The 26,596-nt window shown below is 55.3% G+C and overlaps 2 protein-coding genes across 3 annotated transcripts; both read left to right on the forward strand.

Moving 5' to 3' along the window:
* Positions 1-489: 489 nt before the first annotated feature.
* Positions 490-11,456, forward strand: PIWIL2 (piwi like RNA-mediated gene silencing 2; the record flags this gene model as incomplete). Its single annotated transcript, XM_083880402.1, has 21 exons — positions 490-706; positions 786-897; positions 1,236-1,397; positions 1,475-1,585; positions 1,799-1,916; positions 2,006-2,127; positions 2,226-2,306; positions 2,497-2,610; positions 2,712-2,900; positions 3,485-3,569; positions 3,671-3,757; positions 3,846-3,986; positions 4,067-4,180; positions 4,845-5,033; positions 5,407-5,508; positions 5,586-5,705; positions 6,199-6,287; positions 6,559-6,664; positions 7,926-8,179; positions 8,905-9,012; positions 10,301-11,456. The coding sequence occupies 21 exons, from the start codon at positions 490-492 to the stop codon at positions 10,455-10,457; spliced, it is 2,778 nt and encodes a 925-aa protein (XP_083736528.1). The 3' UTR covers positions 10,458-11,456.
* Positions 11,457-12,510: 1,054 nt separating this feature from the next.
* On the forward strand, positions 12,511-25,165 carry SLC39A14 (solute carrier family 39 member 14). 2 transcript variants are annotated; one of them, XM_083880377.1, is made up of 10 exons: positions 12,511-12,527; positions 15,999-16,060; positions 16,253-16,522; positions 16,761-16,947; positions 17,501-17,670; positions 19,547-19,669; positions 19,906-20,091; positions 21,031-21,238; positions 22,071-22,255; positions 22,480-25,165. In XM_083880377.1, exons 3-10 carry the CDS (start codon positions 16,268-16,270, stop codon positions 22,624-22,626), a joined length of 1,461 nt encoding a protein of 486 aa, XP_083736503.1. In that variant the 5' UTR covers positions 12,511-12,527; positions 15,999-16,060; positions 16,253-16,267; the 3' UTR covers positions 22,627-25,165. The 2 variants fall into 2 exon arrangements, with proteins under 2 accessions (XP_083736503.1, XP_083736502.1); XM_083880376.1 differs by lacking the exon at positions 17,501-17,670 and adding an exon at positions 18,845-19,014.
* Positions 25,166-26,596: the final 1,431 nt, after the last annotated feature.

Here is a 26,596-nt window from a genome sequence, read left to right on the forward strand (position 1 = left end):
CATCCCCCCTCCTGCCACATTCCATCCTGCCCCTATCCCTGAATTCCATCCTAACCTGAATTCCATCCTAACCCTCTCCTGCCCATCCCCTATCATCCCCATTCCCACCCTATGCCATTTTACCCCCCGAATTCCATCTTAACCCTCCCCTGCCCGTCCCATTTTACCCCAAAATTTCACATTCCCCACCCCACGCCTTCTCACCCGCCACCGCATCCTCCTTTCCTCCCATCATGCCCACGCCCCTATTTTGCATAACCCCGCCCACTTTCCTCATAACCACGCCCCCTCTCCCTTTTCCCGCCCTCTCATTTTGCACCGCCCCCATCGCCCACACCCCTCCCGCCAGGGGGCGCCGCGCTAAAAGGGGCGTGTCTTCGTGGGGCCGGCCAATCAGCGCCGCGTCCGCGCGTGGGCGGGGCCGCGCATGCGCTCGGGGCGGCGGCGGCGGCGTGGCCGCGGCTCCGGGCGCGCCTCGACGGGGCGGCCATGGACCCGCCTCGGCGCTTCTGCCCGCCCAGGCCCGGCCCCGGGCCCGGGCCCAGGCCCGCCGTCCCCGTGGCGCGGGGGCTCCGCGGGCTGGCGGCTTTTTCCCCCCGTTTGCCTTCTCCCGGCCCCGCCGAGCCCCGACTGCCGTCGTCGCCGTTTCCCGCGCTGTTCCGCCGGCTGGGCCTGGATGAGCGGCCCCCTCTGGAGAGGCCTCTGGGTAGGTGGGCGGGGGTGAGGGGGTGGAGGGGCCTGCTGAGCCCCGTCCCCCGGCTCACGGTGCCCCCCTGGTCCCGCAGGTCGGGGCCGTGCTGGCGATGGGAAGGCTCCGGTTCAGCCCGGGCCGGTGCAGCAGCAGCAGCAGGAGGAGGAGAAGGGGGCAGCGCTGGCGGCGCTCCCCACGCGTGGGCAGTGAGTCCCCAAAACCCCTAAACCGTCAGTGCCCACCCTCCTCTGGCTCCTCCTTCATTTTCTCTGTCCCTCCTGCCTCCTTCTATATTCTGTCCCCATTCCTTCTCCCTTTCCATCCCCTCTGTCTCCCCCTGCCCCATAAATCCAACTTATTCTCTCCGTCTTTCTCATCTCCTCTATCCCTCCTACCCTTTATCCCAAAAACTGGGTGTTTTGAGCCCCCAGGCTGCTGTGGGGCAGGAGAAAGGGGGGATTTCAGGGGGTCATGGTCAGCTCTGGGGGTCTGCAGCCACCCCCAGGGTGTGCCAGGCTCACCCCAGCCCCCCCTGGGGACACAGGATCCTGTGGAAAGGCAGAGGGGACGCGCTGCCCACCCAGCCTGGAAGAGCTGCTGCTGCTGCTGCTGCTGCTGCTGCACCCACCACCCTGAGCCCACCCAGCCCCCAGCCCTGCCCATCGCCTGTGCCCACCCCAGAGACCCCCCCAGCTGCTGCCAGGCCGTGAGTGATGCCCCCCAGCCCCTCATTTTGGGGTCCAGGTGCTGCTGGATCAGTGCTGACCCTCCTGTCCCTTGCAGGGCTCAGGGGACAAAGCTGGTGGGGAAAGGAGCCACTGTCCCTGTGGGGCTGAACTTTGTAAAGATCCACTGCCAGAACGAAGCTGTCTACCAGTACCACGTGACTTTCAGGTGATAATGGGGGGCTGGGGTCCCTCAGGGGTCCCCCACAGCCCCTCGAGGTTGGGGTGTCCCCAGGCAGAGCCCTCTGTGTCCCTCCTGCCGTAAGGTGGAGTGAGGTTGGGGTGGCACAACAAACAGCTCTGGGTTTTCCCCTTCAGGGGGGATTTTTAGGGGGCTGAGAGGGGGCAGAGGAGGGAGAAAAGCCCCCCTGTGTGCCCCCAGCCCCGAGGTGGAGTGCAGGGGTGCCCGCCTGGCCATGCTGAAGGAGCAGCACGCCGTGACCGGGGACGTGATGGCCTTTGATGGCTCCATCCTCTTCCTGCCCATCCAGATCCCCAAGGTAAGGGGTGGGAGGGCTCTCACCTGGTTTTGGGGGTTCAGGGGTGCCCCCGTTTTGGGTGGGAGAACCCCCCTGTGGCCCTGCCAAAGGTCAGCCTGAAGGCTCGGAGGAAGGGCGACGGGGAGGAGATTTCCATCAACATCCAGATGACCAAAGTCCTGGAGCCCAGCTCGGATCTCTGCATCCCCTTTTACAACGTGGTTTTCCGCAGGTGAGAGACCAGAGAGACCCTCCCTGAGCTCCAGGGAGAAGATCCCTTTCCTCTTTCTTCCTCCCAATCCTCATCCAGTCCTACTTTTCCTTCCTCAGGGTGATGAAAATCTTAAACATGAGCCTGGTAGGGAGACATTTCTTTGAGCCTGCCCAGGCCACCACTCTACAGAAATACAGGTGGGTGCTGCCACTTTCCTTCCCACAGGATCATCCCTGTTTCCCTGGCAACCTGGAAGTTGGGAAGTTTTCCCAGGTCAGCCTGACTTTGTAGTGGCTCTTTTGAGAAGTTGAGAGCTGGGAAATAAATCCCTGAGTTTTCTTTGGGTGTTCCTTGGTTAAGCCAGGCCTTTTTTCCCTCTGGAAACAGCCTCCATATCTGGCCAGGCTACGCTGTCAGCATCAAGAGGAAGGACGGGGGGCTCTTCCTCATGGTGGACGCCATCCACAAAATCATCCGCAGCGAGTCCGTCCTGGGCATGATGTGAGAGAAAAAAAAAAAACAAAATCTTTGGGGACGGAAGTGCTTTACTCTTGGGACAGCACAGGCAGAGGGAGCACTCCTTGCCTGTGCTGTTTTCCCAGGCAAACCATCCACGCCCAGAGCCAGAGGACGTTCCAGGACGAGTGCACCAAGCAGCTGGTGGGGAGCGTGGTGATGACCCGCTACAACAACCGCACCTACCGCGTGGACGACATCGACTGGGACAAGAGCCCCAAGGACACTTTCACCCTGGCCAGCGGCCAGGAGATCACCTTTGTGGAGTATTACAGGTGAGGAGGAGCTGATGGATCATCCCCTGGGAATGGGAAAGGCTCTGTGCTCAGCATTAATCCATGGTGAGGGTGTCACCCCTCATTTTCTTGCTTTCAAGTGTTTGAACTTTTGCGGCACCGTTCTCACAGTGGTTGATGTAAACAATGCCTATTAAAATTTACTTGTGTGTTTTGCATAGTTGTTCTCTAAAAGGAGAAATTGGTTGAAAGTAAAAGTGACTAATTAAATCAGGAGGTTGTAACCTCCTTGGGTCCATCCTGGCCCTATGTAAAAATTATAAATTATATAAATTATAAATTATAGTTATTATAAATTATTATCATTTTATTATTATAAGTTTATGTATATAAATTCTTAAAATCAAATAATAAAAAACCTTCCATGTTTGACCTTGCTACTGTCCTCTGTGAGGGTCCACACCCACGTTGCAATGTGTTGCCCCTCTAAGTAAAAAAAAAACACAGGGAGCGAGAACAGGGAGGTTTTGCTGCCCACGGGCAGGGGTTTGGGGCTGGGTGTTGTACACAAATTCTGCTCCAAACTGAAATTCCAGGGTTGTGATGATGCTGTTTTTTCCCAGCAAGACCCACGGGATCACCATCAGGGAACTGGACCAGCCGCTGCTCGTCCACAAGCCCAAGGAGAAACTGTTGCCTCAGGGGAAGGTGAGATGGAGCTCCACGGGCTGCTCTGGGCTCCTCCAACCCTTGATGAGAGTAGGGATTCCCAGCCCTGGAATGCTGACAGTGCCTGTCCCTCCCTGCAGCGCCAGCTGGACTTGGTGCTGCTCGTGCCAGAGCTCACCTTCCTCACCGGCCTCTCCGACCTCCGGAAGAACAGTCGGATGCTGAAGGTCAGAACCTGTCTCATTTCACCTTCCCATCTTTCCCAGGGGTTTGTGAGGAGCCCCAAACCCTCACTGCTGGGTATTCCCCGTGCAGGACGTGATGTGGGAGATGGTCCAGAGCCCCCAGCAGCACTACCAGCGCCTCACTGGCCTCCTGCGCCGCATCCGCGACACCCCGGAGGCCTCCCGGGAGCTGGAGCGCTGGGGGCTGGTCCTGGACACGGATATCTACAGGGTAAGGGCTGCAGGGCTCCCAGCCTTCCCTCCTGCCACGGAGGCAGTGGAGGCAGCTCCGGAGATTCCCGCTCTGCCCAGACCCAGGGTCACATTCTGCCCGTGGAGCGCATCAACCTCCGGCACCGCTCCTTCTTTCCCGCCGAGGACGTGGGCTGGCACCGGGAGGTGGCCAAGGAAGCTCCCATCACCACGGTGAGCAGCCTCCTCTCTCCTTCTCTCTGGTTTGGGAAGCTTTGGGATGGGTTTTCCTGAGTGTTCCAGCTGAGCCGCTTCCATAGCACAAATCTTTTCCCGTGTTTGTGTTGGATTTGGGCTCCAGCCTGGTTTTTTTCCAAAGGAGTTGGAGGTAAGTGGTTTGGTGTCTGCTTTTCCTGCCTCATCCTGGGGTGGAGGGAGCCTTTCATGTGCAGGAATTGGATGGAATTCCATCCAGATTTCTCTCCTTTTCCAGATTTCTCTTTGTGCTGCAGATTTCTCTTGGGCCACTTTCCCTCTCCCAGATTCCCCCTCTGTGCTCCACATTTCTCTTGGGCCACTTTCCCTCTCCCAGATTCCTCTCTGTGCTCCACATTTCTCTTGGGCCACTTTCCCTCTCCCAAATTCCCCTCTGTGCTCCTCATTTCTCTTAGGTCACTTTCCCTCTCCCAAATTCCCCCTCTGTGCTGTAGGTTCCTCTTGGCCTGAATTCCTTCTCCCAAACTCCCTGCTGTGCTCCAGGTTCCTCTAGCCTCGCTTTTCCTCTCCCAAATTCCCTCCTGTGCTCTGTAGGTTTCTCCTCTCCCTGAACGTGCTGCGTGGATTGGGAGGAGCCACAGGAACACCCCCAAACCACGGCCTGTCCTGCCTTCTCTCCCAGGTCTCCTTCAACTCCTGGCTCCTGGTTTATCCCAAGAGGCTGCAGCACCTGGCCAAGGACCTGCTGGGGGCCATGAGGAGCAGCTCTGGGGCCATGGGGATACAGGTGGGGCAGCCCATGGTGCAGGAGCTGCGCGACGACCGCATCGAGTCCTACGTCAGGAGCATCCAGAGCTCTCTGGGGAGCCAGGTGGGGAGTGGGCACATCCCTGGGGGATCTCTGGGGAGGTGGGATGGGAGCACCTGGAGAAGAGAAGCCTCAGGGGACCTTATTTTTTCCCTAAAAATCCATGACGGGAGGGTGAAGTCAGGTAGGAGTTGGGAACAAAGCACAGGATGAGATGGAACGGTCTCAAGCTGTGCCAGGGGAGGCTTAGGTTGGACACCAGGAGGAATTTTTTATGGAAAAAGTTGTTAAATTTGGAATAGGCTGCCCAGGCAATCCCCATCCCTGGAGGTGTGGACGTGACACACTTGGGGACATGGGTTATGGGTGACCTCAGGTTTGACTCAGTGATCCAGGAGGGTTTTTCCAAGCTGAACAATTCCACAATTCCCCTCAGGACAAGATGCAGATGCTCCTGTGCATCATCCCCAGCGGCCGGGACGACATCTACGGGGCCATCAAGAAGCTTTGCTGTGTGCAGACCCCTGTGCCCTCCCAGGTGGGTTTGCACCTCCATTCCTGGGAATCTCTGCCTGTCTCCAGCCTCACTTTTCCCTGTGTTTTCCCTCTCTGTAGGTCATCAACGCCCAGTCCCTCATGGGCCATCCTGGCAAGATCAGGAACGTGGTGCAGAAAGTTCTGCTGCAGATCAACTGCAAGCTGGGCGGGCAGCTCTGGGGGGTTGATATCCCACTGGTAAGGCAGGAAAACCCCGGGAAGAGGCTTGGGATGAGCCTGGAAAAGCTCTGGAGGGGGTGAATTATTGTGGGCACGGGCTGGATGAATCAGGGTTGGCTTTTTTTGGGTCTGTGTGAGTCCCTTGGAGCTGGAGGGAGCTGAGCCTGGAGGTGTCTGGCTTATCCCTAAATCCAGCCTGGCTGTTTTTCCCTCTTCCAGAAGCAGCTGAGGGTTGTGGGCATGGACATTATCCCTGAATCCCACCTGCCTTTCTCCTCTGTTATCCCTAAATCCCACCTGCCTTTCCCCCCTCCATTATCCCTAAATCCCACCTGCCTTTCCCCCCTCCATTATCCCTAAACCCCACCTTTTCCCCTTGCCAGAAACAGCTCAAAGTTGTTGGCATGGACGTTTTCACTAAATCCCACCTCTTTTCCCCCCTTTCCAGAAGCAGCTGATGGTTTTGGGCATGGACATTATCCCTAAATCCCTCCTATTTTCCCCTCTCCAGAAGCAGCTGATGGTTGTGGGCATGGACATCCACCACAGCCGGTGCCCGGGGATGCGCTCTGTCATCGGCTTCGTGGCCAGCATGAACCAGTACGTGCCTTCCGGGGAGAGGGGGGGAAAGGTGTTTTTCCTGCTCTGCCCTGGGAATTTGCAGGATATCCCATCCCAAAATCCCTTTATTTGGTTGGGAAGGGGGTGAGGATGCTGCTCTCACCAAGGTCTCCCCCGGCGTGTTTGTGTCGGGAATTGCTGGGAATGCTGAGCCAGGTTTGGTTTTGGGTTGCACAAGACTTGAGTGGACTTTGCCTGGTGCTGGAGGGGGGTTCTGCTGCTCATTCCCATCCTGCTGTCCCATCCCCAGCATCCTCACCAAGTGGTACTCCAGGGCAGTTTTCCAGATGCCCCACCAGGAAATCGCCGACAGCCTCCGGCTCTGCCTCTCCCAAGCCCTCAAACGTTTCTACGAGGTGAGACCCACCAAAAACACCCTCCTGTGGTGCCACATTCCCTCAAAACAGAGGGAAAAGCTCCCAAACTTCCAGGCTGGATTACGTGCAGGGGAGCAAAGCTCCCTCCCAGGGCAGCCTTTGGACTGGATGTGGAGCCGGCCCAGCTCATCCTTATCTCGGGGACGTGCCTGGGGATGGGTTTGCTCAGAGGGAAGTGCCACGTTACAGCTCCCAAAGGCCTGTCCCTTGTCCCCAGCGTGAGAAAAGCAGCTTCTGACAGGGCAAGGGCCAGGAAAAATCCCAGCTTGTGGGATTTTCCTGGAGAAACTGTGGCTGCTTCAATCCCTGGAAGTGTCCAAAGCCAGCTTGGAGCAACCTGGGATGGTGGGAGGTTTCCCTGCCCATGGCAGGGGGTGGAATGGGATGGGATTTAAGGTCCTTTCCAACCCAAACCATTCCAGGATTCTTTGATTTTGTTTTCCCGTCTCTCTGTGGGTGCTGCAGGAACAGCCCTGGACACTGGGAATGTGCTGGGCAGGAGGGGCTGGAGGGACAGGACACAGGGAATGGATTCACACTGACACAGGACAGGGATAGGTGGGATATTGGGATGGAATTCCTGGCTGGGATGGAATTCCCAGAGGAGCTGTGGCTGCCCCTGGATCCCTGGAAATGCCCAAACCCACCTTGGAGCAACCTGGGACAGTGGAAGGTGTCCCTACCCATGGCAGGGATTGGAATGAGATGATTTTAAATCTCCCAACCCAAACCATTCCAGGATTCTTTGATTTTGTTTTCCCGTCTCTCTGTGGGTGCTGCAGGGACAGCCCTGGACACTGGGAATGTGCTGGGGAGGAGGGACAGGACACAGGGAATGGATTCAAACTGGCACAGGGCAGGGATAGGTGGGATATTGGGATGGAATTCCTGGCTGGGATGGAATTCCCAGAGGAGCTGTGGCTGCTTCAATCCCTGGAAATGCCCAAACCCACCTTGGAGCAACCTGGGACAGTGGAAGATGTCCCTACCCATGGCAGGGATTGGAATGAGATGATTTTAAATCTCCTCCCAACCCAAATCAGCCCAGAATTCTGTGATTAATCCAAACACAGCCCTCCCCAAACCCACCCCGAGCTGCACTTTTTGGGCAGCTAAATTAAATTCCTGAACACCCAAACTCCTCCTGACCACAGAACATTTTCCCACATCCCTCACCTAACCCCATACACAGGAAGATGTAAAAAACAAGCTGATTTTCCCCCATTTTTTCCCGCTTTAGCTGAACCATTCCCTGCCCATGAAGATCGTGGTGTACCGCGACGGGGTGTCCGACCCCCAGCTGGACACTGTCCTCAAGTACGAGGTGCCCCAGCTCCAGAAAAGCTTCCAAACCTTCCGAAATTACCAGCCCAGCCTGGTGGTGGTGGTGGTGCAGAAGCAGCTGAGCACCAACTTCTACTGCCTGACAGGAGAGGAGTTGGTGTCACCTCCCCTGGGCACCGTCATCGACCACGGTGTCACCAGCTTGGGCAGGTGAGAGGCAGAGCTGGGATGGGGTAAAAAAACACCCTGGGGAAGGAGAAAAAAATATCCCCATGGGGTTAAAATAACCTGGTGTAAAAAAATATAAGGGGGAAATGCACCAAGGTGGAAAAAAATTCACCCTCGGTGTGAAAAAGTGGTTGTAAAGCTACCCCAGGTTGGGTGGTTTTTATAAAAATTTGGTTGTAAAAATAGCCTTGGGTGGAAAAAAAGAACTTCAGGGTGAAAAAAAGCTCCCAGGGTGCCAAGGAAATTGTAAAAATAGCCCAGGGTGTTGGAAAAAGTACACCCTGAGGTGTAAAAAAATATGTGTAAATGCCCTCTGAGGTGCAAAAAGAAAAAATGGTTGTAAAAATATTATAAGGTACATAATAATTTATTATAATAAATATATTTAAATGTATTATTTATTATTTAAATAATAAATAAGATGCTCTGGGGGTGTCAAAACACCTTGAGTGCAAAAAAAAAAAAAAAATCAAGTTATAAAACCACCCCAGGGTGCAAAAAAAAAAAAAAAAAACAAAAAAGCCCAGGGTGCAAAAACATCCCTTTGGAGTCAAAAAATTACAAAAATTAAACCTTTGGAGTTCAAACCCACCATTCTGGTGTGTAAAACAAAAACCCAGTCTGGGGTTCAGAGCAAAAAAATGCTCATTTTGGGGTGGGAAAAAAATAAAAAATAAATAAAATTGTGGTTTGTTTTGGCATTGCAGGCAGGATTTCTTCCTGCTGGCCCATCACTCCCGGCAGGGCTGCAGCGTCCCCACTCACTACATCTGCGTGTGGAACACGGCCAACCTCAGCTCTGAGCACCTCCAGAGGTAAGGGGGGGTCCTGAGACCCAAAAAACCTCCCTGGAGGAGGGGAGGGACACTCAGAATTGTCCAGGGAAAAAGTGCAGGGGTCCCAAGAGTTTCTGGGATCCCACAGGTCCCCAAAATCCTCCAGAAGGAAGGGGAGAGACTCCCAAAATCATCCAGGGGAAGGAGCAAGAGTCCCAGAGTCCCTAAATATCCCAAAGGCCCCCAAAATCCTCCAGAAGGAAGGGGAGAGACCCCCAAAAACATCCAGGGGAAAGAGGAGGAGTATCAGAGTCCCTGAATATCCCACAGGTCCCCAAAATCCTCCAGAGGGAAGGAGAGAGAACCCCAAAATCCTCCAGGGGAAGGAGCAGGAGTCCCAGAGCTCCCCCCCAATATCCCACAGCCTTGTGTCAGGGTGGGGACCCAAACAAGACCCCCCAAATTTGGGATTTTTGGGTGAATCAGCCCCTGGAGCAGTTTGGGGGGACAGATCCCTGTGCAGGAATCTGGGAACTGGGCTGAGCCTGCTGCTCGTACTGGGAGAACTGGGAGGACGGGGATGGGGCAGGTCCCACACCTGGCTCACCCCAGTCCCAACCTTTGGGTAAACACACCTGGGAGCAGGTTCTGGGATCTGTTCCCATTCCCAGGAATCCCAAATCCCAATTCCCTCCTGTCCCAAGGACAAGGACACCTGGGAACAGGTTCTGGGAGGGATCTGAACCTGGATTAATTCCCATTTCTAGGAATCCAAATTCCCTCCTTCTCCTAAAGTGAGGAACACCTGGGAGCAGGTTCTGGGAGGGACTGAACCTGGATTTATTCCCAGGAATCCCAAATCCCAATTCCATCCTCTCTCAACGACAGGGACACCTGGGAGGGATCTGAACCTCGATTAATTCCCATTCCCAGGAATCTCAAATCCCATTTCTCCCTATCCCAAAGACAGGGACACCTGGGAGCAGGTTCTGGGAGGGATCCCCATTCCCAGGAATCCCAAATCCTATTTCTCCCTATCGCAAAGAGAGGAACACCTGGGTGGGAGCAGGTTCTGGGAAGGATCTGAACTAATCCAGGAGCTGTCCTGGATTAATTCCCATTCCCAGGAATCCCAAATCCCCTTTTGCCCTATCCCAAGGACAGGTCCTGCACCTGGGAGCAGGTTCTGAGATCCACCCCATTCCCAGGAATCCCAAATCCCAATTCCCTCCTGTCCCAAGAATAGGAACACCTGGGAGCAGGTTCTGGGCTCCATCCCCATTCCCAGGAATCCCAAATCCCAATTCTTGCCCTCCCTGTCCCCCAGGTTGACCTTCAAGCTGTGTCACCTGTACTGGAACTGGCCGGGCACGGTCCGTGTCCCCGCTCCCTGCAAATACGCCCACAAATTGGCCTTCCTGGTGGGACAGGTCCTGCACCACGAGCCCAGCGCCCACCTCAACGAGCAGCTCTTCTTCCTCTGACCTGCCAGGACCGGGAAAAACCGGGATTTGCACCCGGAAAAAACCGGGATTTGCACCCAGGAATATTTTTCCGAACCAGCTCGGAAAATTCCTCTGCTGTTTTCCCCTATCGAGGTGGATCTTCCTCAAATCCCCCTGTTTTTTGGTGTTAATTTATTCGTTGTTTGTTGGTTTAGAGGATGTTTAGGGGATTGCAGCAGCGTCCCAAAGCTGTGGGTTTTTGGGAATTGTCTCCATGGGGATGAACCCAAAGGAATAAATATAAATCTCTCTCTGGTTTCCAGCCCTCCCAGAGAAAGGGGGTCGAGTTAATGAGCCCCCAAAATGCTGCTGCTCCCACAGCTCATCCCCTGTGCAGGTGCTGGATGTAAATCCCAAGGATTTTGGGGTTTTTTTTCTCCCCCTCCCCAGTTTCTTGCATTTCCATGTAGGTTTAAAGTTGTTTTCCTGGGGCTTTTTCAAGCTGCTGTTGAACAAACCAGCTCCAGTTTGGCCGGTTCCCCCCGTCCTTGAGGAGTCACTGGTTTTCCAAGGAGAATTCTTTGTGGATTCAGGTCGTTACCCCAGGGAGAGGTTTGGAGTTTTCACCTATTTTAGGTGCCTTTTTTTTTTTTTTTTTTTTTTTTTGCCTTTAACTGAAGAGAAGTTGGAATTCCCTGATTATTATTTTTTTTTTCTCTTCGCTGTAACCAGTTTTGTGGTTCGCTCCAATAAAATAATTCCTGACAGCTGCTGCCTGGTGGATTTTGGGGGAATGTTGGGACCTCAGGATGGAGCAGGGGGACACTGGAGGGAGGTCACAGCAGCAGTGCCACCACAACTGTCACCTTGTGCCCTGGGTTAATCATTTATCCCCGTTTATTTGCCAATCCCAGCGGACTTTGGCAGCCGTGGCCCAGCCTGGGATGGGATTTAGGAACAAATCTTGGCCCTGGGGGTGCTGGGATGGGGGTTTGGGGGTCCCCCAGCTCTGCCTGACCCCCTCCAGCAGCTTTTTCCATCCCAATTCTGCCTTTTCCTTGTCACTGACAGTTTCTTGGCACAGGGAGAGGAGCCAGGATGGGTCTGGCTGACAGGATTTGTCCCCCCCTAAACCCCTGGGCTTGTCCTTGGGGTCCTCCAGCCCCACCCCAGGGGATGTTTGGGGTGCTGTGACCCCTTGGGAAGGGGTTGAGGGGTGGTCAGTGCTCCCAAGGGCTGTTTGGAGGGTCCTTGTGCCCCTAAAAGGAGTTTGGGGGTGTCTGCGTGGTTCCCCCTGGGGGTGTTGGGGGGTCTGTGGGGTCCCTGTGGCGGCTGCGATGTTTTAGGGGGTCCCAGGTGGGATTTTTTTGGGGGTCTCGGGTGTGTTTTTAGGGGTCCCGGGTGGGATTTTTTAGGGGGTCCTGGATGGGATTTTGGGGATTCCCAGGTGGGATTTTTTTGAGGTTCCAGGTGGGATGTTTTAGGGGTCCTGGGTGGGATTTTAGGGGGTCCCGGGTGGGATTTTGGGGGGGTCTCAGACGGGGTTTTGGGGGTTTGCAGGTGGGATTTTTAGGGGTCCCGGGTGCAATGTTTTAGGGGTCCTGGGTGGGATTTTAGGGGGTCCCGGGTGGGGTTCTTGGAGGATCCTGGGTGGGATTTTTGGGGGGTCCCGGGTGGGTTTTTTAGGGGTCCCGGGTGGGATGTTTGTAGGGGTCCCTGGTGAGATTTTTTAGGGGTCCCGGTTGGGATTTTTGTATCCTGAATGGGATATTTTTAGGGATCCTGGGTGGGGTTTTTGGGGGGTCCTGGGTGCGATTTTTTTGGGGGGTCCCAGATGGGGTTTTGGGGGTCCCTGGTAGGAGTTTTAGGGGGTCCCGGGTGAGATGTTTTAGGGGTCCCAGGTGGGATTTTTGTATCCTGAACGGGATTTTTTTAGGGGTTTCGGGTGGGATTTTGGGGGTCCCGCCGCTGCTCTGCGGAGGGGGCGTGTCCTGAAGCGGAGAGGGCGTGTTCTAATGCTGTATCAGCCAATGGGAGCGCTCCCCGTCTCTGTGTCTGCGCATGCGCCCTGCGCGGCCCCGATCAGCGGCGGCGGGCGCGGGAGCGGAGGTAGGACCGGGATGGACCGGGACGGGCCGGGACGGGCCGGGACAGGCACGGCAGCCCTGCCACGCCACACGGAACCGGCTGTGGGGCCGGCCCGCCCAGCGGAGGGAGGCAGCGGGCCGGGGGGAGCGGGCTGGGGCCGGCCCCGAGCCCCGGATGGGGATGCGGGATGCAGGGAAGGATGCGGGATGCAGGCAGGGATGCAGGGAGCGGCTCTTTAGGGTGTGGAACCTGTCCTAAGGCCTGGGGACAGCCATAGGGGGTAATTTTGGGGCAGCCCCTGCGGTCTGGGGCAGGTACAGGTGGGGTCTGAGGTGCAGGACCCCGTTATGGGGTGCAGCGCTCAGTTTTGGGGTGCAGGGCCCCGTTATGGGGTCTGACACCCCCAGGGGAAGCTCTGGGAGCAGCAGCGGCGCTGGGATGGGGCAGGGCCTGGGGAGGGGGCAGCAGGTCCAGTCCAGGGGTCCCTGGGCGGGATTTGGGGTCTGTTTGGGGTGGGATACCGGGGATGCTCGGGGGTATCTCCCGCTTCCCCTCCCGTCTACCCGGGCCTGGGGCCGGGCTCGGGGCACAGGAACAGACAGAACCCCCAGCAGCTCCAGGGTATCCATAACCCGGGACTGTCCCCACTGCCGGCCCGGGACGAGCCTCAGGACGTGGAAAAACCTTTCCCCGCTCCTGCCAAACCCTCCGAGTGCCGGAGGAGGCACTTTGCTCCGGAAGGGCTGGACCGGGATGGGGGCCGGGCAGGGGATGGGATTTGGGGGATCCCCGTTATTCCCTCCCCTCCAGGTTTGGGCAGCGAAAGGGACAGGGTTTTGTCCCCTGTCCCTGTCGGGGATTTGGCCAGGCCTCTGGCCAGGGTCATTCTCGGCCGGGCCAGCGGTTCTTATTCCTGCTGGGAACGGGGGGAGAGGAGGAGGAGGAGGAGGAGGAGGAGGGATGGATGTTGTGTGGATTGCGGCCGGGATCCATCACCTCGGGGGAAGCGAAGGGAAGGGTTTGGTGCTGTCGTGGCATCGCTCCCGAGGCACATCCCTCCTCCCCCCGGGCCACATCGCTCCCTTGGCGTGGCAGCAGCGGTTTGTCCCTTTGTCCCGTCCCGAGGAGAGATAAAGTAGGTCAGGCGCGGGCTCCGGGCTCCGGGAGCGCATCCCGGGGCAGGGACCGGGCAGGAGGCCCGGGGGGCTCTGGGGGCGCCGCAGCTGCAGAGGGGTCCATGTTCTTTGGTGTTATCCCGGGATATTCCTTGGTGTTTATCCCGGGATATTCCTTGGTGTTTATCCCATGATGTTCTTGGTGTTTATCCCATGATGTTCTTGGTGTTTATCCCGGGGGGCTCCAGAGGTGCTGCAGCTGGAGAAGGGTCAGTGTTCTTTGGTGTTTATCCCGGGATATTCCTTGGTGTTATCCCGGGATGTTCTTTGCTGTTATCCCGGGATATTCCTTGGTGTTTATCCCAGGATACTCTTTGGTGTTATCCCGGGATATTCCTTAGTGTTTATCCCGGGATATTCCTTAGTGTTTATCCCGGGATATTCCTTGCTGTTTATCCCGGGATGTTCTTGGTGTTTATCCCAGGATGTTCTGTGCTGTTTATCCTGTTTATCCATACTCTTTGCTGTTATCCCGGGATACTCTTTGCTGTTATCCCGGGATGCTGCACTGGCTGTGCTCAGCATCCCCCCTGCTTTCCCCTGGCATTCCAGCAGGTCGGAGCCCCTCGGGATGTCCCTCTTTGGGCCCTTCTCTTCTGCAGGGGCGGCTCCTCCAGCACCTCGTTTTTGCCCTAAAACGGAGCGAGGCTGTGCAGGCCCCTGGCTCTGCCCGGCTCTGCTCGGCTCTGCCCGGCTCTGCCCGGCTCTGCCCGGCTCTGCCCGGCTCGCCGCTCTCCCTTTGGCAGCGGGGAGAAAAGTTGAGGTCCTGGGTGTTATATCCGGCTTTGGGAGAAACCCCCGGCAGGGATTTTGGCAGCGGAGGGAGCTGCGTGCCTTGGCAAGGGCTGGGATGCCATCGGTGTGCAGGGAGCGGGACGGGCTCGATAAGGGGATGGCTGGGCTGGGAAGGGCGGCCAGAGGGACCTGAGGCCGCCAGGATAAACCTTTGGCACGGTGGGCTCTGTGCCAGAACCTGGGGGAGCCACTGGCAGCATGGATGTGCCGTGTAGGCCAGGAGGAGCCACCTGGAAAGGTGGATTTGGGATAGGGAGGCAGGAGGAGAAAGGTGGATTTGGGATGGGAAGGCAGGAGGAGAAAGGTGGATTTGGGATGGGAAGGCAGGAGGAGAAAGGTGGGTTTGGGATAGGGAAAGCAGGAGGAGCCACCTGGAAAGGAGGATTTGGGATGGGGAGGCAGAGGAAGGTCTGGGCTCGCTGGGGGATGCTGCAGAGGCAGAGGTCCCTTGGGTCTCCCCACCCAGCAGGGTGTTCCCAGCACTGCTCTGGATGAGTTCCTTCCCTTGTTTTGGGAGGAGAGGGGTTAAGTCAAGGCATCCAGAGCTAAGCCCTGGCAGGAGGAGGCTAAAACCTCCCGGAGAACAAAGCTCACAAAGTGGTGGTAAGCTGGTAAAACCTGTGGGAATGTGGGAGCCTTCAGGGGCAGTGGGGTCCTGGATGGGGAGAGGGGTCCTGGATGGGGAATGGGGTCCTTTGGGTTCCCCAGCAGCCCCTCCGTGTGGAAATCCTGGCCCCAGGTTATTTTTGGAACAATTGCTTGGCCAGGCTTCAAAAATGTCCTGGTTTTTTTGGAAGAGACTGGAGGCTGTGAGCTGTCAGCACAGGCCAGGCACTGCAGGATATCCAGGGCTGGGTCGGGAGCACCAGGAGGAGCCCCTGGGAAGGGGAGCCAGGGGAATCAGGAGTTGCACCTGGAGCCCCACACTGGGACTGGGACAGCTGCTGCACCGATGGAGGCAGCAGACTTAGCAGACTTTTATTTTCTCCTTTGCAAATCCCAAATTTGCCATCCACTTTTCAGGGAAGCTTTTTGCAGGGAGGCGACCTGAGCGAGCTCCAGGCTCTTTGGTGCCTCCCAAGGTGGACGTGCAGGTCGTGCCTGGAGTTCTCCCCTTTTTCCCCTGAGCCCCTTCCTTTGCACCCCGGGGCTGTGCCACCCCTCTTTTATCAATTCCCGGCACACATGAAAGGGGCAGAGAGGGCAAGGATTGATCCTGGGCAAACACTATGAAGGCACCTACAGTTAGAGCAGGGGAAGCACTCGGTTCATGGTAATTATCCTGGTTAAATTATAACCTGATGAACAGGCCACCTCTGTCCCCGGGGCTCCCGCCTTCCTCTGAGTGCAGGCATTGAAGTCCTGGAGGTGTTTGTGTCCCAGCCCTGGTGACACCGAGGGGATCCACGCGTGGCCAAGGGCTGGAACGTGACTGTTCACCCCTGCAGAGCTGGATTTGTGGCTGGCACTGCTGGATTTTGGTGCAGCCCTGCCTGTTTCCTGACCATCCTGCTCTCCCCAGGGTCCCCGAGGTGCTGCGGAGCTGGAGAGCCCCCGGGAGCCGTGTCCTGGCAGCCCCCCACGGTGAGTGAGCCTGCAGGATGGGGAGGAGGGGATGGTCCTGCATGGCAAGATTGTGGAAAAATACCGAGTCCTCCTCAGGATCTGGGAGCTCCCAGCGCTTTCCCTGAGGATAAATCCATCGGAGGGGTGGAGGAGCTTTGGTTTGGAGCGCTGGGAATGCCAAACCCAACAGCAGCGTGGTTTGTCTTGCAGCATCCTAGAGGCACCATGATCCCCAGTGTGGGCCCCCGGAGCTGCTGCCTGCTCCTGCTGCTCTGCCTCCTCCCCTGCCCGCGGGTCCGGGCGGGCAGGGACATCCCCGGGGTGTCTGCAGCCTCCTTCCTGCAGGACCTGCTGCAGCGCTACGGGGAGAGCCAGACCTTGAGCCTGAAGCAGCTCAAGGCCCTGCTGAACCGCCTGGACGTGGGAGTGGGGCACGCCAATGTCTCCCAAACACCTCAGCAGCGCCTGAACCTCTCCAGGGTAAGGAGGGGACCCCCAAAACCTCCCTGTGGATCCCCAAAACCTCCCTGTGGATCCCCAAAACCTTCTTGTAAACCCCCAAAACCTCCCTGTGGATCTCAAAACCTCCCTGTGCATCCCCAAAACCTCCCTGTAAACCCCCAAAACCTCCCTGTGGACCCCCAAAACCTCTCTGCAATCTCCCTACGGAGCTGTGGGAATCTCAAGGCACGTTTTTTGTCCCTTCTCTCCCCCCCAGTGCTTCAGCTCCGTGGAGCTTTTTGCCATCCACAACCTGAGCGAGGGCTCTCCTGTGGGGCACAGCGAGTTCAAGGAGTTCTGCCCCACCATCCTGCAGCAGCTGGAGTCCAGGGCGTGCGCCTCCGAAAACCTGGAGAACGAGGAGAATGAGCAGACAGAGGAGAGCAGGCCCAGCTCAGCTGAAGGTAATTGGGGTGCTGGGGGGGCGTCTGGCACTGCCTGGGGATATGAGGAACAGGCAGTTCCCACTCCTGGGAATTCCCTGGGAATCCTGACTGAGTTTTCCTTGCTGTGGATTGTGCCGTGGTGAGGTTTTTCCAGGATAAGCTCTGTGCCTCCGGGATAGCTGGATGAGGAGGGGACTCTGCTGTGAGTTCTTGTGGGTGGGAGGGGGTGACCTGGCTCCTGGAGGGACTCACTGACCCTCCAGCCACCAGCAGATGCTCATCCAGCTCACACCTATCCCAATCCCAACAATTCCCAAGGTCTTGGATCAGCTGCCCTGAGCACAGCTCGGCTTCTCCCACGCTGGGGCCAGCTCGGGGAAAACCTTTTCCAAGAAAACCTGATGGCTTCATTCCCACCTTCCCCGCACCAAACACGACAGTTTTGTGGCAGCTGGAGCATTTTGGAGCATGGGGAACAGCCCTGGAGCCGCCAGCCTTCCCCACCTGCCCCGAGGCCGGGCTCTCCCAGAGCCTCGGTAATGTCTGGCCCTCGTTTCTTCTCGTTCCGCAGTGTGGGGCTTTGGTTTTCTCAGTGTGTCCATGATTAACGCGGCCTCCCTGCTGGGGATCCTCATCGTTCCGTGCTCCCAGAAGGCCTTTTTCAGCCGGGTGCTCCTGTTTTTCATCGCGCTCTCCATCGGCACGCTGCTCTCTAACGCGCTCTTCCAGCTCATCCCAGAGGTGCGGTAGAACGTCCCTGCCTCTCTTTCCCCTGTCTCCAGGGGCAGCTCCCTCTGCCTCCACCCCGCCGAATCGATCCGACCCTTCATCACTCGAAGCTCAAAGGGCTCCTGCAGGGCTTTTCTGACCCCTTTCTGAGCACCAGGAAATCCTCAAGTGTCCTGAGCAGTGGGAATGTGCTGGGAGAAGCTGTTTGCTCCTGCTTTGTGTGTCCAGGAGTTTATCCCTTGGAGAGGGATGTGTTCAGCTGCGCTTGTGGCAGCGCTGCTGGCGTGAGCCATAGGTGAAAAAATGTGAAATATCCATGAAAATATGATCAAATATCCATAGAAAAGCATGGAGAGCAGCCTGGAGAAGCATTGGCTTCCTCGGGAATCAGCCAACTTTTACAAATCCTTTTATTGCCTTTATTTTACTCCCATACCTGATCTCCCAGCCCGATGCTCCCACAAGGGTTCTGGCTTCCATGAGGTTTCCTGGTGCTCTGACGGGACCAACAGAAACATGGCAAAATTAATTGTGTTGTAATTGCGCCGTTCTAGAGCTGAATAAATCCACCTGGATTTGGAAACCTTTGGAACGTGCTCCAGGTGCCTCCTCAGAGGATGAGCCAGATTTGGCACGATCCAGCCTTAAAATTCCAGCGGGTTCTTTTCCAAAACCCTGGCGTCTCTTGTTTTTGTGCCGGGCAGCAAACACCTCATCCATGCTGGCAGCACGGGATGTTTTTTTCCCCAAGGTTCCTTTTCAGCTCCAGAACTGCAACTTTTATTTTAAACTGAGTGCCTCTTAATTCCTGACCTGCCGGGAATCGAAATGCCGGAGTTACGCTCCAGCCCTGGATCATCCCAGGACAGGGATGGAGCTTATGAGGTGCTCGGGGGACCCGGGTGCTTTGTGGCTTGGGAATGACCCACGGAACACAGCGAGGGGCTGGCCTGGGACACGTGGCCTGGCAGCCCAAACTCAGCTGAGGTTTGACTTTCCCAAAGCCGCTCAGCGCCGGGTTCGCCCTTCGGAGGTGGCGCCGGATGAACAACAATCACTAATGAATGTCCTCTTCTCTCCCCCCTTTTTCTCTCTCTGTCCTGTCGGTGTGGATTCCTTCCCCGCCTTGTTCCCCACGTTGATCTCGTCCCTTCCTGTGTCCCGGGGTGGGTTTGGCTTCTGCCAGTCTGGGGTTATGGTTTCCTCTGCGTCTCCGTCATCTCCCTGTGCTCGCTGGTGGGAGCCAGCGTGGTGCCCTTCATGAAGAAGACCTTTTACAAGCGGCTGCTCCTCTACTTCATAGCTCTGGCGATTGGAACTCTCTACTCCAACGCCCTCTTCCAGCTCATTCCCGAGGTAGGGAGAGGACTGGTGGGTCTTGTCTGGGCTTTTTTTTTTTTTTTTTCTCTCTCTCTGTCTCTGGGGCTGTTTCTCTCTCTGGCTGCAGAAGGGGAAGGCGGCATCGGAGGGGAGCCCAGAGCGAGGTATGGAGGGCTGGAAGCCCCTCGGAGCTGGAGTTTGGAAGGGAATCACCTCCCCAGGGAGGTCCCTGGTCTGCTTCAAGCAGAGAATTGTTGTTTTATTGCCTTTTCTGGCTTTTTCTAGCCCTGGAGGCAGGTCTGCTGTGCAGAGTGGAGCCTGGTTTTGGCATCCCTGCCCCAGTGCAGGTGCTGGATCCAACACCTTGGGGCACGGCTGGCTTGGATGAGGGAATGAGGGGGATTAAAGGTGCACAGAGGTGTTTCCTGAGCTTGTCCCCAAAGCAGCTGCTCCTCAGAGAGAGCTCAGAGCTGTGTCACCCCTCCAGTGTCACCCCAGGGGCAAAGGCAGATGGAGGACACTGCCAGGGCCTGCTCCTCATCCTTTCCCGTGTCCCCTCCTGCTGCAGGCGTTTGGATTCAACCCTCAGGAGGATTATTATGTTTCCAAATCTGCTGTGGTGTTCGGGGGCTTCTACCTCTTCTTCTTCACAGAGAAGATCCTGAAGATGGTCCTGAAGCAGAAGGACCAGGTGAGGCAGAGCAGGGGATGGAGGGGCGGGAAAGAGCAGAAATTTTGGGGTTGAGGGATGAGAGGGATATCGGGATGGAGGGATGGGAAACAGCAGGGATATTGGGATGGCTGGGTGGGAAAGAGCAGGAGGTTGAGGATGGTGGGGTAGGAAAGAGCAGGAATTTCAGGGTGGTGGGGTGGGAAAGAGCAGGGATTTCAGGATGACTGGCAGCCCTGAACCCCCTGATCCCCCAGCACCACCACGGGCACAGCCACTACGGCCCCGAGGCTCTGCCCTCCAAGAAGGACCACGAGGAGGGGGTCACAGAGAAGCTGCAGAACGGGGACCTGGACCACATGATCCCACACATCACCAGTGACCTGGAGTGCAAACCCCCCTCCGGGGATGAGAAGGCTGTGGTGGGCTCCCTCTCTGTCCAGGTGAGAGTCTCATCTCGTGGGATTGTGACAAAGTCCCACCTGTCACTTAAAAACAATTTTGCAGCCTGAATTCTCTGTGTGTTGTGGGAACAAACAGCTCTGCTGTGTGGATTTAACTGTTGGGAAAGACAGGACAGGAAAAGCTTACAAATATGATTGCCTGGCAGGAGATACTGAGAATATAAAACCTATGAATGAAATAGAAATGAAAGCCAGCTTTAAGATGTAATCATGGCAGGCAGGAAGATGGTGATTGTAACAAACAGTGGGACACTAAGGGACCCAAGGGTGTAGCCCCATCCCACCCTGACAAGGCATCAGGGAAAAGATAGATAAGAAGATAATCTTTAGAGTTTAAAATATAGGATGATATGGTAATATAGTAGTTCTCATAAGCTGCATGCAAAGTCTGTAAGTTTTGTATCTTGAGCCAGTTGGTCGGTAAATTAGAATATTATATTTATAAATATATTATATATTATTTATTATATATTTTTATATGCGCCAGTTGGTTGGTAAATTAGAATATTATATATTATATATTTTTATATATAGATTATATATATATAAAAATATATTTATATTAGAATATTCTGTAAATTAGAATATTCAACACATAAGGAGATATAATGCATTGTGACAAAGTCCTTGCTCTCTTACCTGGCCCACCTCTCTGACCTCACTGCTCTTACCTTACCTCTCTTACCCTGCTCTCTCTCTCTCTCTCTCCTTGGGACTTCCCTTGAGGCTGGTGGCTGAAGGCAAAACCCCTTTATACCCTTGCAATAAAACCACCTGTTCTCTCAAGAGCATCTCAAGTTTGCAGAGTTCCCTCTCCCTGCCTGGAGAACGGAGGGGGACGGTTTCCCACCTGGAGGGAGGGATCAGTGACCCCACCTGGGTGGGTGCTGACCCCTCATTTTTGGGGTGCCGTGGCAGGACCTGCAGGCCTCCCAGAGCGCCTGTTACTGGCTGAAGGAGGTGAGGTACTCAGATATTGGGACACTGGCCTGGATGATCACCCTCAGCGACGGCCTCCACAACTTCATCGACGGGCTGGCCATCGGCGCCTCCTTCACCGTCTCCGTCTTCCAGGGGATCAGCACCTCCGTGGCCATTCTCTGCGAGGAGTTCCCCCACGAGCTGGGTATGTCAGTCCTTAGATCTGCCCCCTGGCTCTGGAGTCTGTCATTTTTCCGTCCAGAAAGGCGAATTTTTGGGGTGGGATAAGCGGTGGTGATGCTGGGAGGTGGTGGAGAAGGGGGGGAAAGGGAGGGCTGTAAACTGCTCTGAGTAATCGCTGCTCTAAAAATAACGAGGTAATATGATGTCTGAGATTTAAATTTAGATGGAGGCATCTGAAGACAAAAAAAAAACCCCTCAACACCTCGTTGGTTTGGGAGAGTGGGTTTGGGTGGGAATGTCTGAGTTTAGGGGCAGTGGAGTGGTCAGTGGAGGGGAGGTGGGTTTGGGTGTCAGTGTGTGGTTTTAGGGACAGAGCTGTGGTCAGTGAGTGGGAGGCAAGTTTGGGTGTGAATGTCCAAATTTAGGGCCAGTTGAGGGAGGAGTTTGGGTATGAATGTCTGGATTTAGGAGTTGTGGAATGGTTGGTGAAGGAGAGGCAGGTTTGGGTGTAAATGTCTGAATTTAAGGGCAGTGGAAAAGGGAGGTGGGTTTGGGTATGAATGTCTGGATTTAGGAGTTGTGGAATGGTCGGGGAAGGAGAGGCAGGTTTGGGTATGAATGTCTGAATTTAGGGGCAGTGTGATAGTCAGTGCCAGCAGCCCCAGGGAGCCCACACTTGAGCTGGCACATGCTGTGATTTTTGGGGTGTCCTGTGCCTTCCAGGGGTTGGACTCTGATCCTTGTGCATCCCCTCCAACTCGGGATATTCCAGGATTTTGTGAATTCAAACCAGCACTGTCCCAGTGCTGCTGCCAACCCTTCCCTCCTCACCCTCCCATCTTCTTCTCCCCCAGGGGACTTTGTGATCCTGCTGAACGCTGGCATGACCATTCGCCAGGCGCTCTTCTTCAACTTCATCTCTGCCTGCTGCTGCTACGTGGGCCTGGCCTTTGGCATCGTGGCTGGCAGCCACTTCTCTGCCAACTGGATCTTTGCTCTGGCTGGAGGGATGTTCCTGTACATAGCACTGGCTGACATGGTAAATCCTGAGCCTCAAATCTTGAGCCACTGGGATTTTTTTTCCTTGGAAAGCTCTGCTTGCCCTCAGCCTGGAGTGGGGTTTGCTCTGTCCCCTTGGCACGTGCAGATCTCTCTGCTTTGCTTTGCCTGGCTAAAATCCCCAGGATGGGAGGGTGGTGGAGGTTTGCTGAGGAAGGATGGAGCTGTCACTGAGCCCTGCCATCCCCATTTTTCCCCCTGCAGTTCCCTGAGATGAACGAGGTGAGCCGGGAGGACGAGCAGAACGGCAGCGCCCTGATCACCTTTGCCATCCAGAACGCGGGGCTGCTCACGGGCTTCACCATCATGGTGCTGCTCACCATGTACTCGGGGCAGATCCAGATAGGGTAGGACCAGCCTGAGATGCAGCTCTGATCCAATTTTTCCATGGGGTTTTTTTTTTCTGGGGGGGAGGGAAGGGTGTTTTTTTCTTTTTTTTTTTCTTTTTCCTTTTCCTGCTGCAAACATACGACGGTACCTGTGCGGGCACTGACGTCACACTACAGGAGAGACATTGCTTTGAAAGCTATTCCATGGATATTTTTTTTTTTCTGGTATAAGGCTGAGGGGAGTGGAATTCCCCTTCCTATAGGACTGACCTGACTTTTTTTCCAGTGTCATATCCCTTCTCTCCTTGCCTCTCCCAGGAAGGATGGAACTGGGGAGACAGGAGCTGCTCCAGCCGTGCTGCTCCTCTCGTTGTGCTTGGAGCATTCCCGTGGGACATGACACTGTCCTGACCCCTCTGGGGGGGTGTGTGATGGGGACAGATGGGGACAGACCCTTCTCAGAGCGTTCCCACCAGCCAGCCCTCAGAGCTGTGCTCTCTGAGGATGAGGAGGTTCACAATGTCACCATCATCACCCGACTGCTTTCGCTTCGTTTCAGCCCGGACACTGCCCTGGCAGGAGCAGGGTGAAGAGGGCAGGGGTTTTAAAGCACATTTTGTCCTCTGATCAGAGCAGAGGACACCAAACTGGGTAGGAGTGACACTTGGGCTTGCTGGGAGAAGCCTGCCAGGATGCCCTGAACTCCCCCTTCAGTCCAGGAATTGGGGGCAAATCCCAACTCCTCCTCCATAAGGGCTGGTGAGAAGGGGATGAGAGCACAGCCCTGCCTGGCCGCAGGCTCCAGCCCAAGGATTTTTTCCTCAGGCTGTGTCCAAGCTCACAGGGACACCTGGCAACATCCACCAGTTTTTAAACAGTGCTGAGGTTCAGGGTGGGGTGGGGGGGTGTTTTTAAAAAGCAAAACTCAGACTGTGAACCTCTTGAGGTTGCGTGTTCCCAGCCTTAGGGAGTAGCCAGAGAAGGGTGTTCCAGGCACTTCCCAGCTCTGCCTCCGGGCTGGCGTTCCCCAGATTCACTAGGTGAATTACTTATTATCATATTGATAAGGTTGCCCACCCCACCCGTGTTGCTTGAGGTTCCCTCACACCCCTTTTGCCCCCAGACCCCTCATCCTGTACCCGGTGTGAGCTTGTGGCCGTGTGGATTCAGGGGAATCCCTCGTGGTTTGGCGCTGGATTGGGATGGAGGAGAGGTGCAGGTGTTTTGGGAGTGTTTGTTAACGTGTCTTCCTTCAGTCCTCACCTCTGTGCAGGTGTGTGGGGTGTGACAGGGTGGTGGCACTGTGCTGGAGCTGAGGCTCCCACACCTTCCCTTCCCTCCCTGAGGAAAGCAAACCTGAGGCTGTGCTGGGTGTTATTCCTGCCCATCGCAGGACAGAGGGACCTCAGCCCCTGGCACAGGCTCAGCACCCCTGGCAGTGTTGTGCCCTGGCTGGATCTCTGTAATCCCTGAATTCCTGTAGTTCCCAGCTGGGGGATGTTCTTCCTGAGCTCCCAACAGCTGTCACCGAGCCCGTGGCCTCTGGCACTGCCAGGATCCTCATGGATCATCACCTGCATTCTCGGTGGCTTTTCAAGTCTGGGTGTTTGTCCCCTCAGCACCTCCTGGTTCTTGGCTTTGTCCTGCTCCCCAAAACATAAATATCAACTTCTGGAGGAGCAGGGAGCCTTTTTGGGATCACTTGAAGGTGCCACACAGTCCTTGGGTGATTCCCTCAAGGAGAGATGGGCTCGGCTTTGTCCCGTGTGGTGTCTCTTGTGGATTGTCACCATAAGTCACTTTTCCCTGTGGGACAGAGCAGTGTGGCCTGTGCTGGCTGGGGCAATCATTGAGCACCTCGCAGGCATTCCCTGTGCTGCTGATTCCAGAAAGTGGCATTGGAAACACTTTTTCCTTGCTTGAGAGAGCCGCAGCCTCGGCTGACTGACTCGATGTGGAAAATCTGAGTCCTTTCACTGGCACAGGTGCCCTCCCTTCTCTCTCTCCCAAGGAAGCACTTGGAAAACACCATGTGGCTGGCAGGGCACGGGGCTCTGGAGCTGCATCCCTGCTGGAAAAGCCTATGGGGGGAAATTGGGGAGTTTTTCCCTTCTGGACTGTGCCTGGGAGGTCCCCAAGAGCTGGGAAGTGGCAGAGAGCAGGGCTTGGCTTCCTCAGAGCAGGCAGGATTCACCAGTCTGATGTCTCCTCGTTTCAAGTCTATCCCTGTCTCCTGAGAAATCTGCAACCCAGAGATTTGGGGGTGAGAAACGAGGCTGCCCTGGCACCGAGGAGAGCTGCTGTTCCCGGCTGGGCAGGCTGGCACCTGCCAGTGGGGAAAAAGGGGATGGGAACCCACCCAAATCGAGCTCCTCGTGGATTTTCCATCCGTCTCCTTCCCCCTTTCAAAGCTCGAGTTCCATCTCAGTATTTCAATTCTAACTCAGGTGTTGGTAGGAGAGAAAAACGCGCCGAAACAGAAGAGCGTTAACTTAAAAAATGTCATGCGGATTGTACAGATATTTGTAAGATTCCATAAATAAAATATATTCTGTAATGAATGACGGCAGGGTGTGCTCCGGGCAAGTGAAATCCTCCCTGCTGGATGGGGGATGGAGGGGTTTTGGGAGAGCTGCTGGCTCAGGATTTTTTCCGAAGGGAAGGGAAGGATTGGAGCGGGGCTGGGTGATGCAATCCCGGTTTTTCCAGCTGGATTTCCTTGGCTGTGCAGTGTGGCTCGGCTGACGGGAGGTGGCACTGACAACCCCCAGCCTGCCCTGCATGGCACGGCCTTTGCGGCTAATAAAACCCTTCCTTAAATATATATATATTTTTAAAAATATTTTTACTTATATATAGATTTTTTTTTTTTTTTTTTTAACCTGAAATCTATTTCCAAGCCCCAGTTTGCCTGGGAGATGTGAGATGCTGGATTCCTCTCCAGCTCACACAAGCCGAGCTCCTGGCAGTGTTTGTGTCCTTGTTTTCCTATTCTCCATTAATGAGAAAAAAAAGAGCAAACTTTGCTTTTATATTTCATCTTTTTTGCTTTTTTTCTACTTCACCTTTTTTTCTTTTTTTCTACTTCACCTTTTTCGCTTTTTTCTAAACCATCCCCTCTCCTCATCTGCCATCTCTGAGCAGCAAACGCGATTTTTAGAAACCCTGTTGCAGCTAAAGAAACTAAATCTTGGTATTCTGAGGTGTTTTTATAAAACAATTCATGTTTTATTAAGCAAGGGAGGTGACAGTGAGCATCAGACTTGCTCCTGCTCATCAGCACTTCCAGGGGGGCTTTGGGTGGGCTTTTTTCTGCTGCAAAATCTTTGTGTTTTGCTGAATGCCTGAAACCTGAGTTACCTCAGCAAAGGGTGCTGGATGGGGTCATGGAATTCCTGGAATGGTTTGAGTTGGTTAAAGCCCATTCAGTGCCATGGGCAGGGACACCTCCCACCATCCCGGGTTATCCCAGGCTGGCCTTGGGCACTGCCAGGGATCCAGGGGCAGCCACAGCAAATCTGGGAATTCCATCACAGCCAGGAATTCCTTCCCAATATCCCATCTAAACCTGTCCTCCTTCATCTTCAAGTGCTAGCAACATCATCTGGTTTTCCTTTCCCTCAAAATTTTTCTAAGGAATATCAGCTCTGGAGCCAAGGCTGGGAGAGCTGGGAATGTTCACCTGGAGAAGCTCCAGGGAAAGCTCAGAGCCACAAAGGGACTCCAGGAGAACTGGAGAGGGATTGGGGACAAGTGATGGAGGGACAGGACACAGGGAATGGCTTCCCACTGCCAGAGGGCAGGGTTGGATGGGATTTTGGGAAGGAATTCCTGGCTGTGAGGGTGGAGAAGGGCTGGGATGGAATTCCCAGAGGAGCTGTGACTGGCAGTGCCCAAGGCCAGGTTGGACCAACTTGGAATAGCGGAAGGTGTCCCTACTCATGGCAAGAAGGGCACTGGGTGATCCTCACAGTCCCTCCCAAGGCACTGTG

Source organism: Zosterops lateralis (genome assembly GCF_965231275.1).
Source record: "Zosterops lateralis genome assembly, chromosome: 30".
Lineage (NCBI taxonomy): Eukaryota > Metazoa > Chordata > Aves > Passeriformes > Zosteropidae > Zosterops > Zosterops lateralis.

What these genes read in the sequence shown, in the direction of transcription:
- SLC39A14 (XM_083880377.1), top strand. Translation starts at nt 16,268, where the DNA reads ATGATCCCCAGTGTGGGCCCCCGGAGCTGCTGCCTGCTCCTGCTGCTC. An exon ending in TCCTGAAGCAGAAGGACCAG is followed by an intron (nt 19,670 to 19,905) that starts GTGAGGCAGAGC and finishes CTGATCCCCCAG; the next exon opens with CACCACCACGGGCACAGCCA. An exon ending in ACATAGCACTGGCTGACATG is followed by an intron (nt 22,256 to 22,479) that starts GTAAATCCTGAG and finishes TTCCCCCTGCAG; the next exon opens with TTCCCTGAGATGAACGAGGT.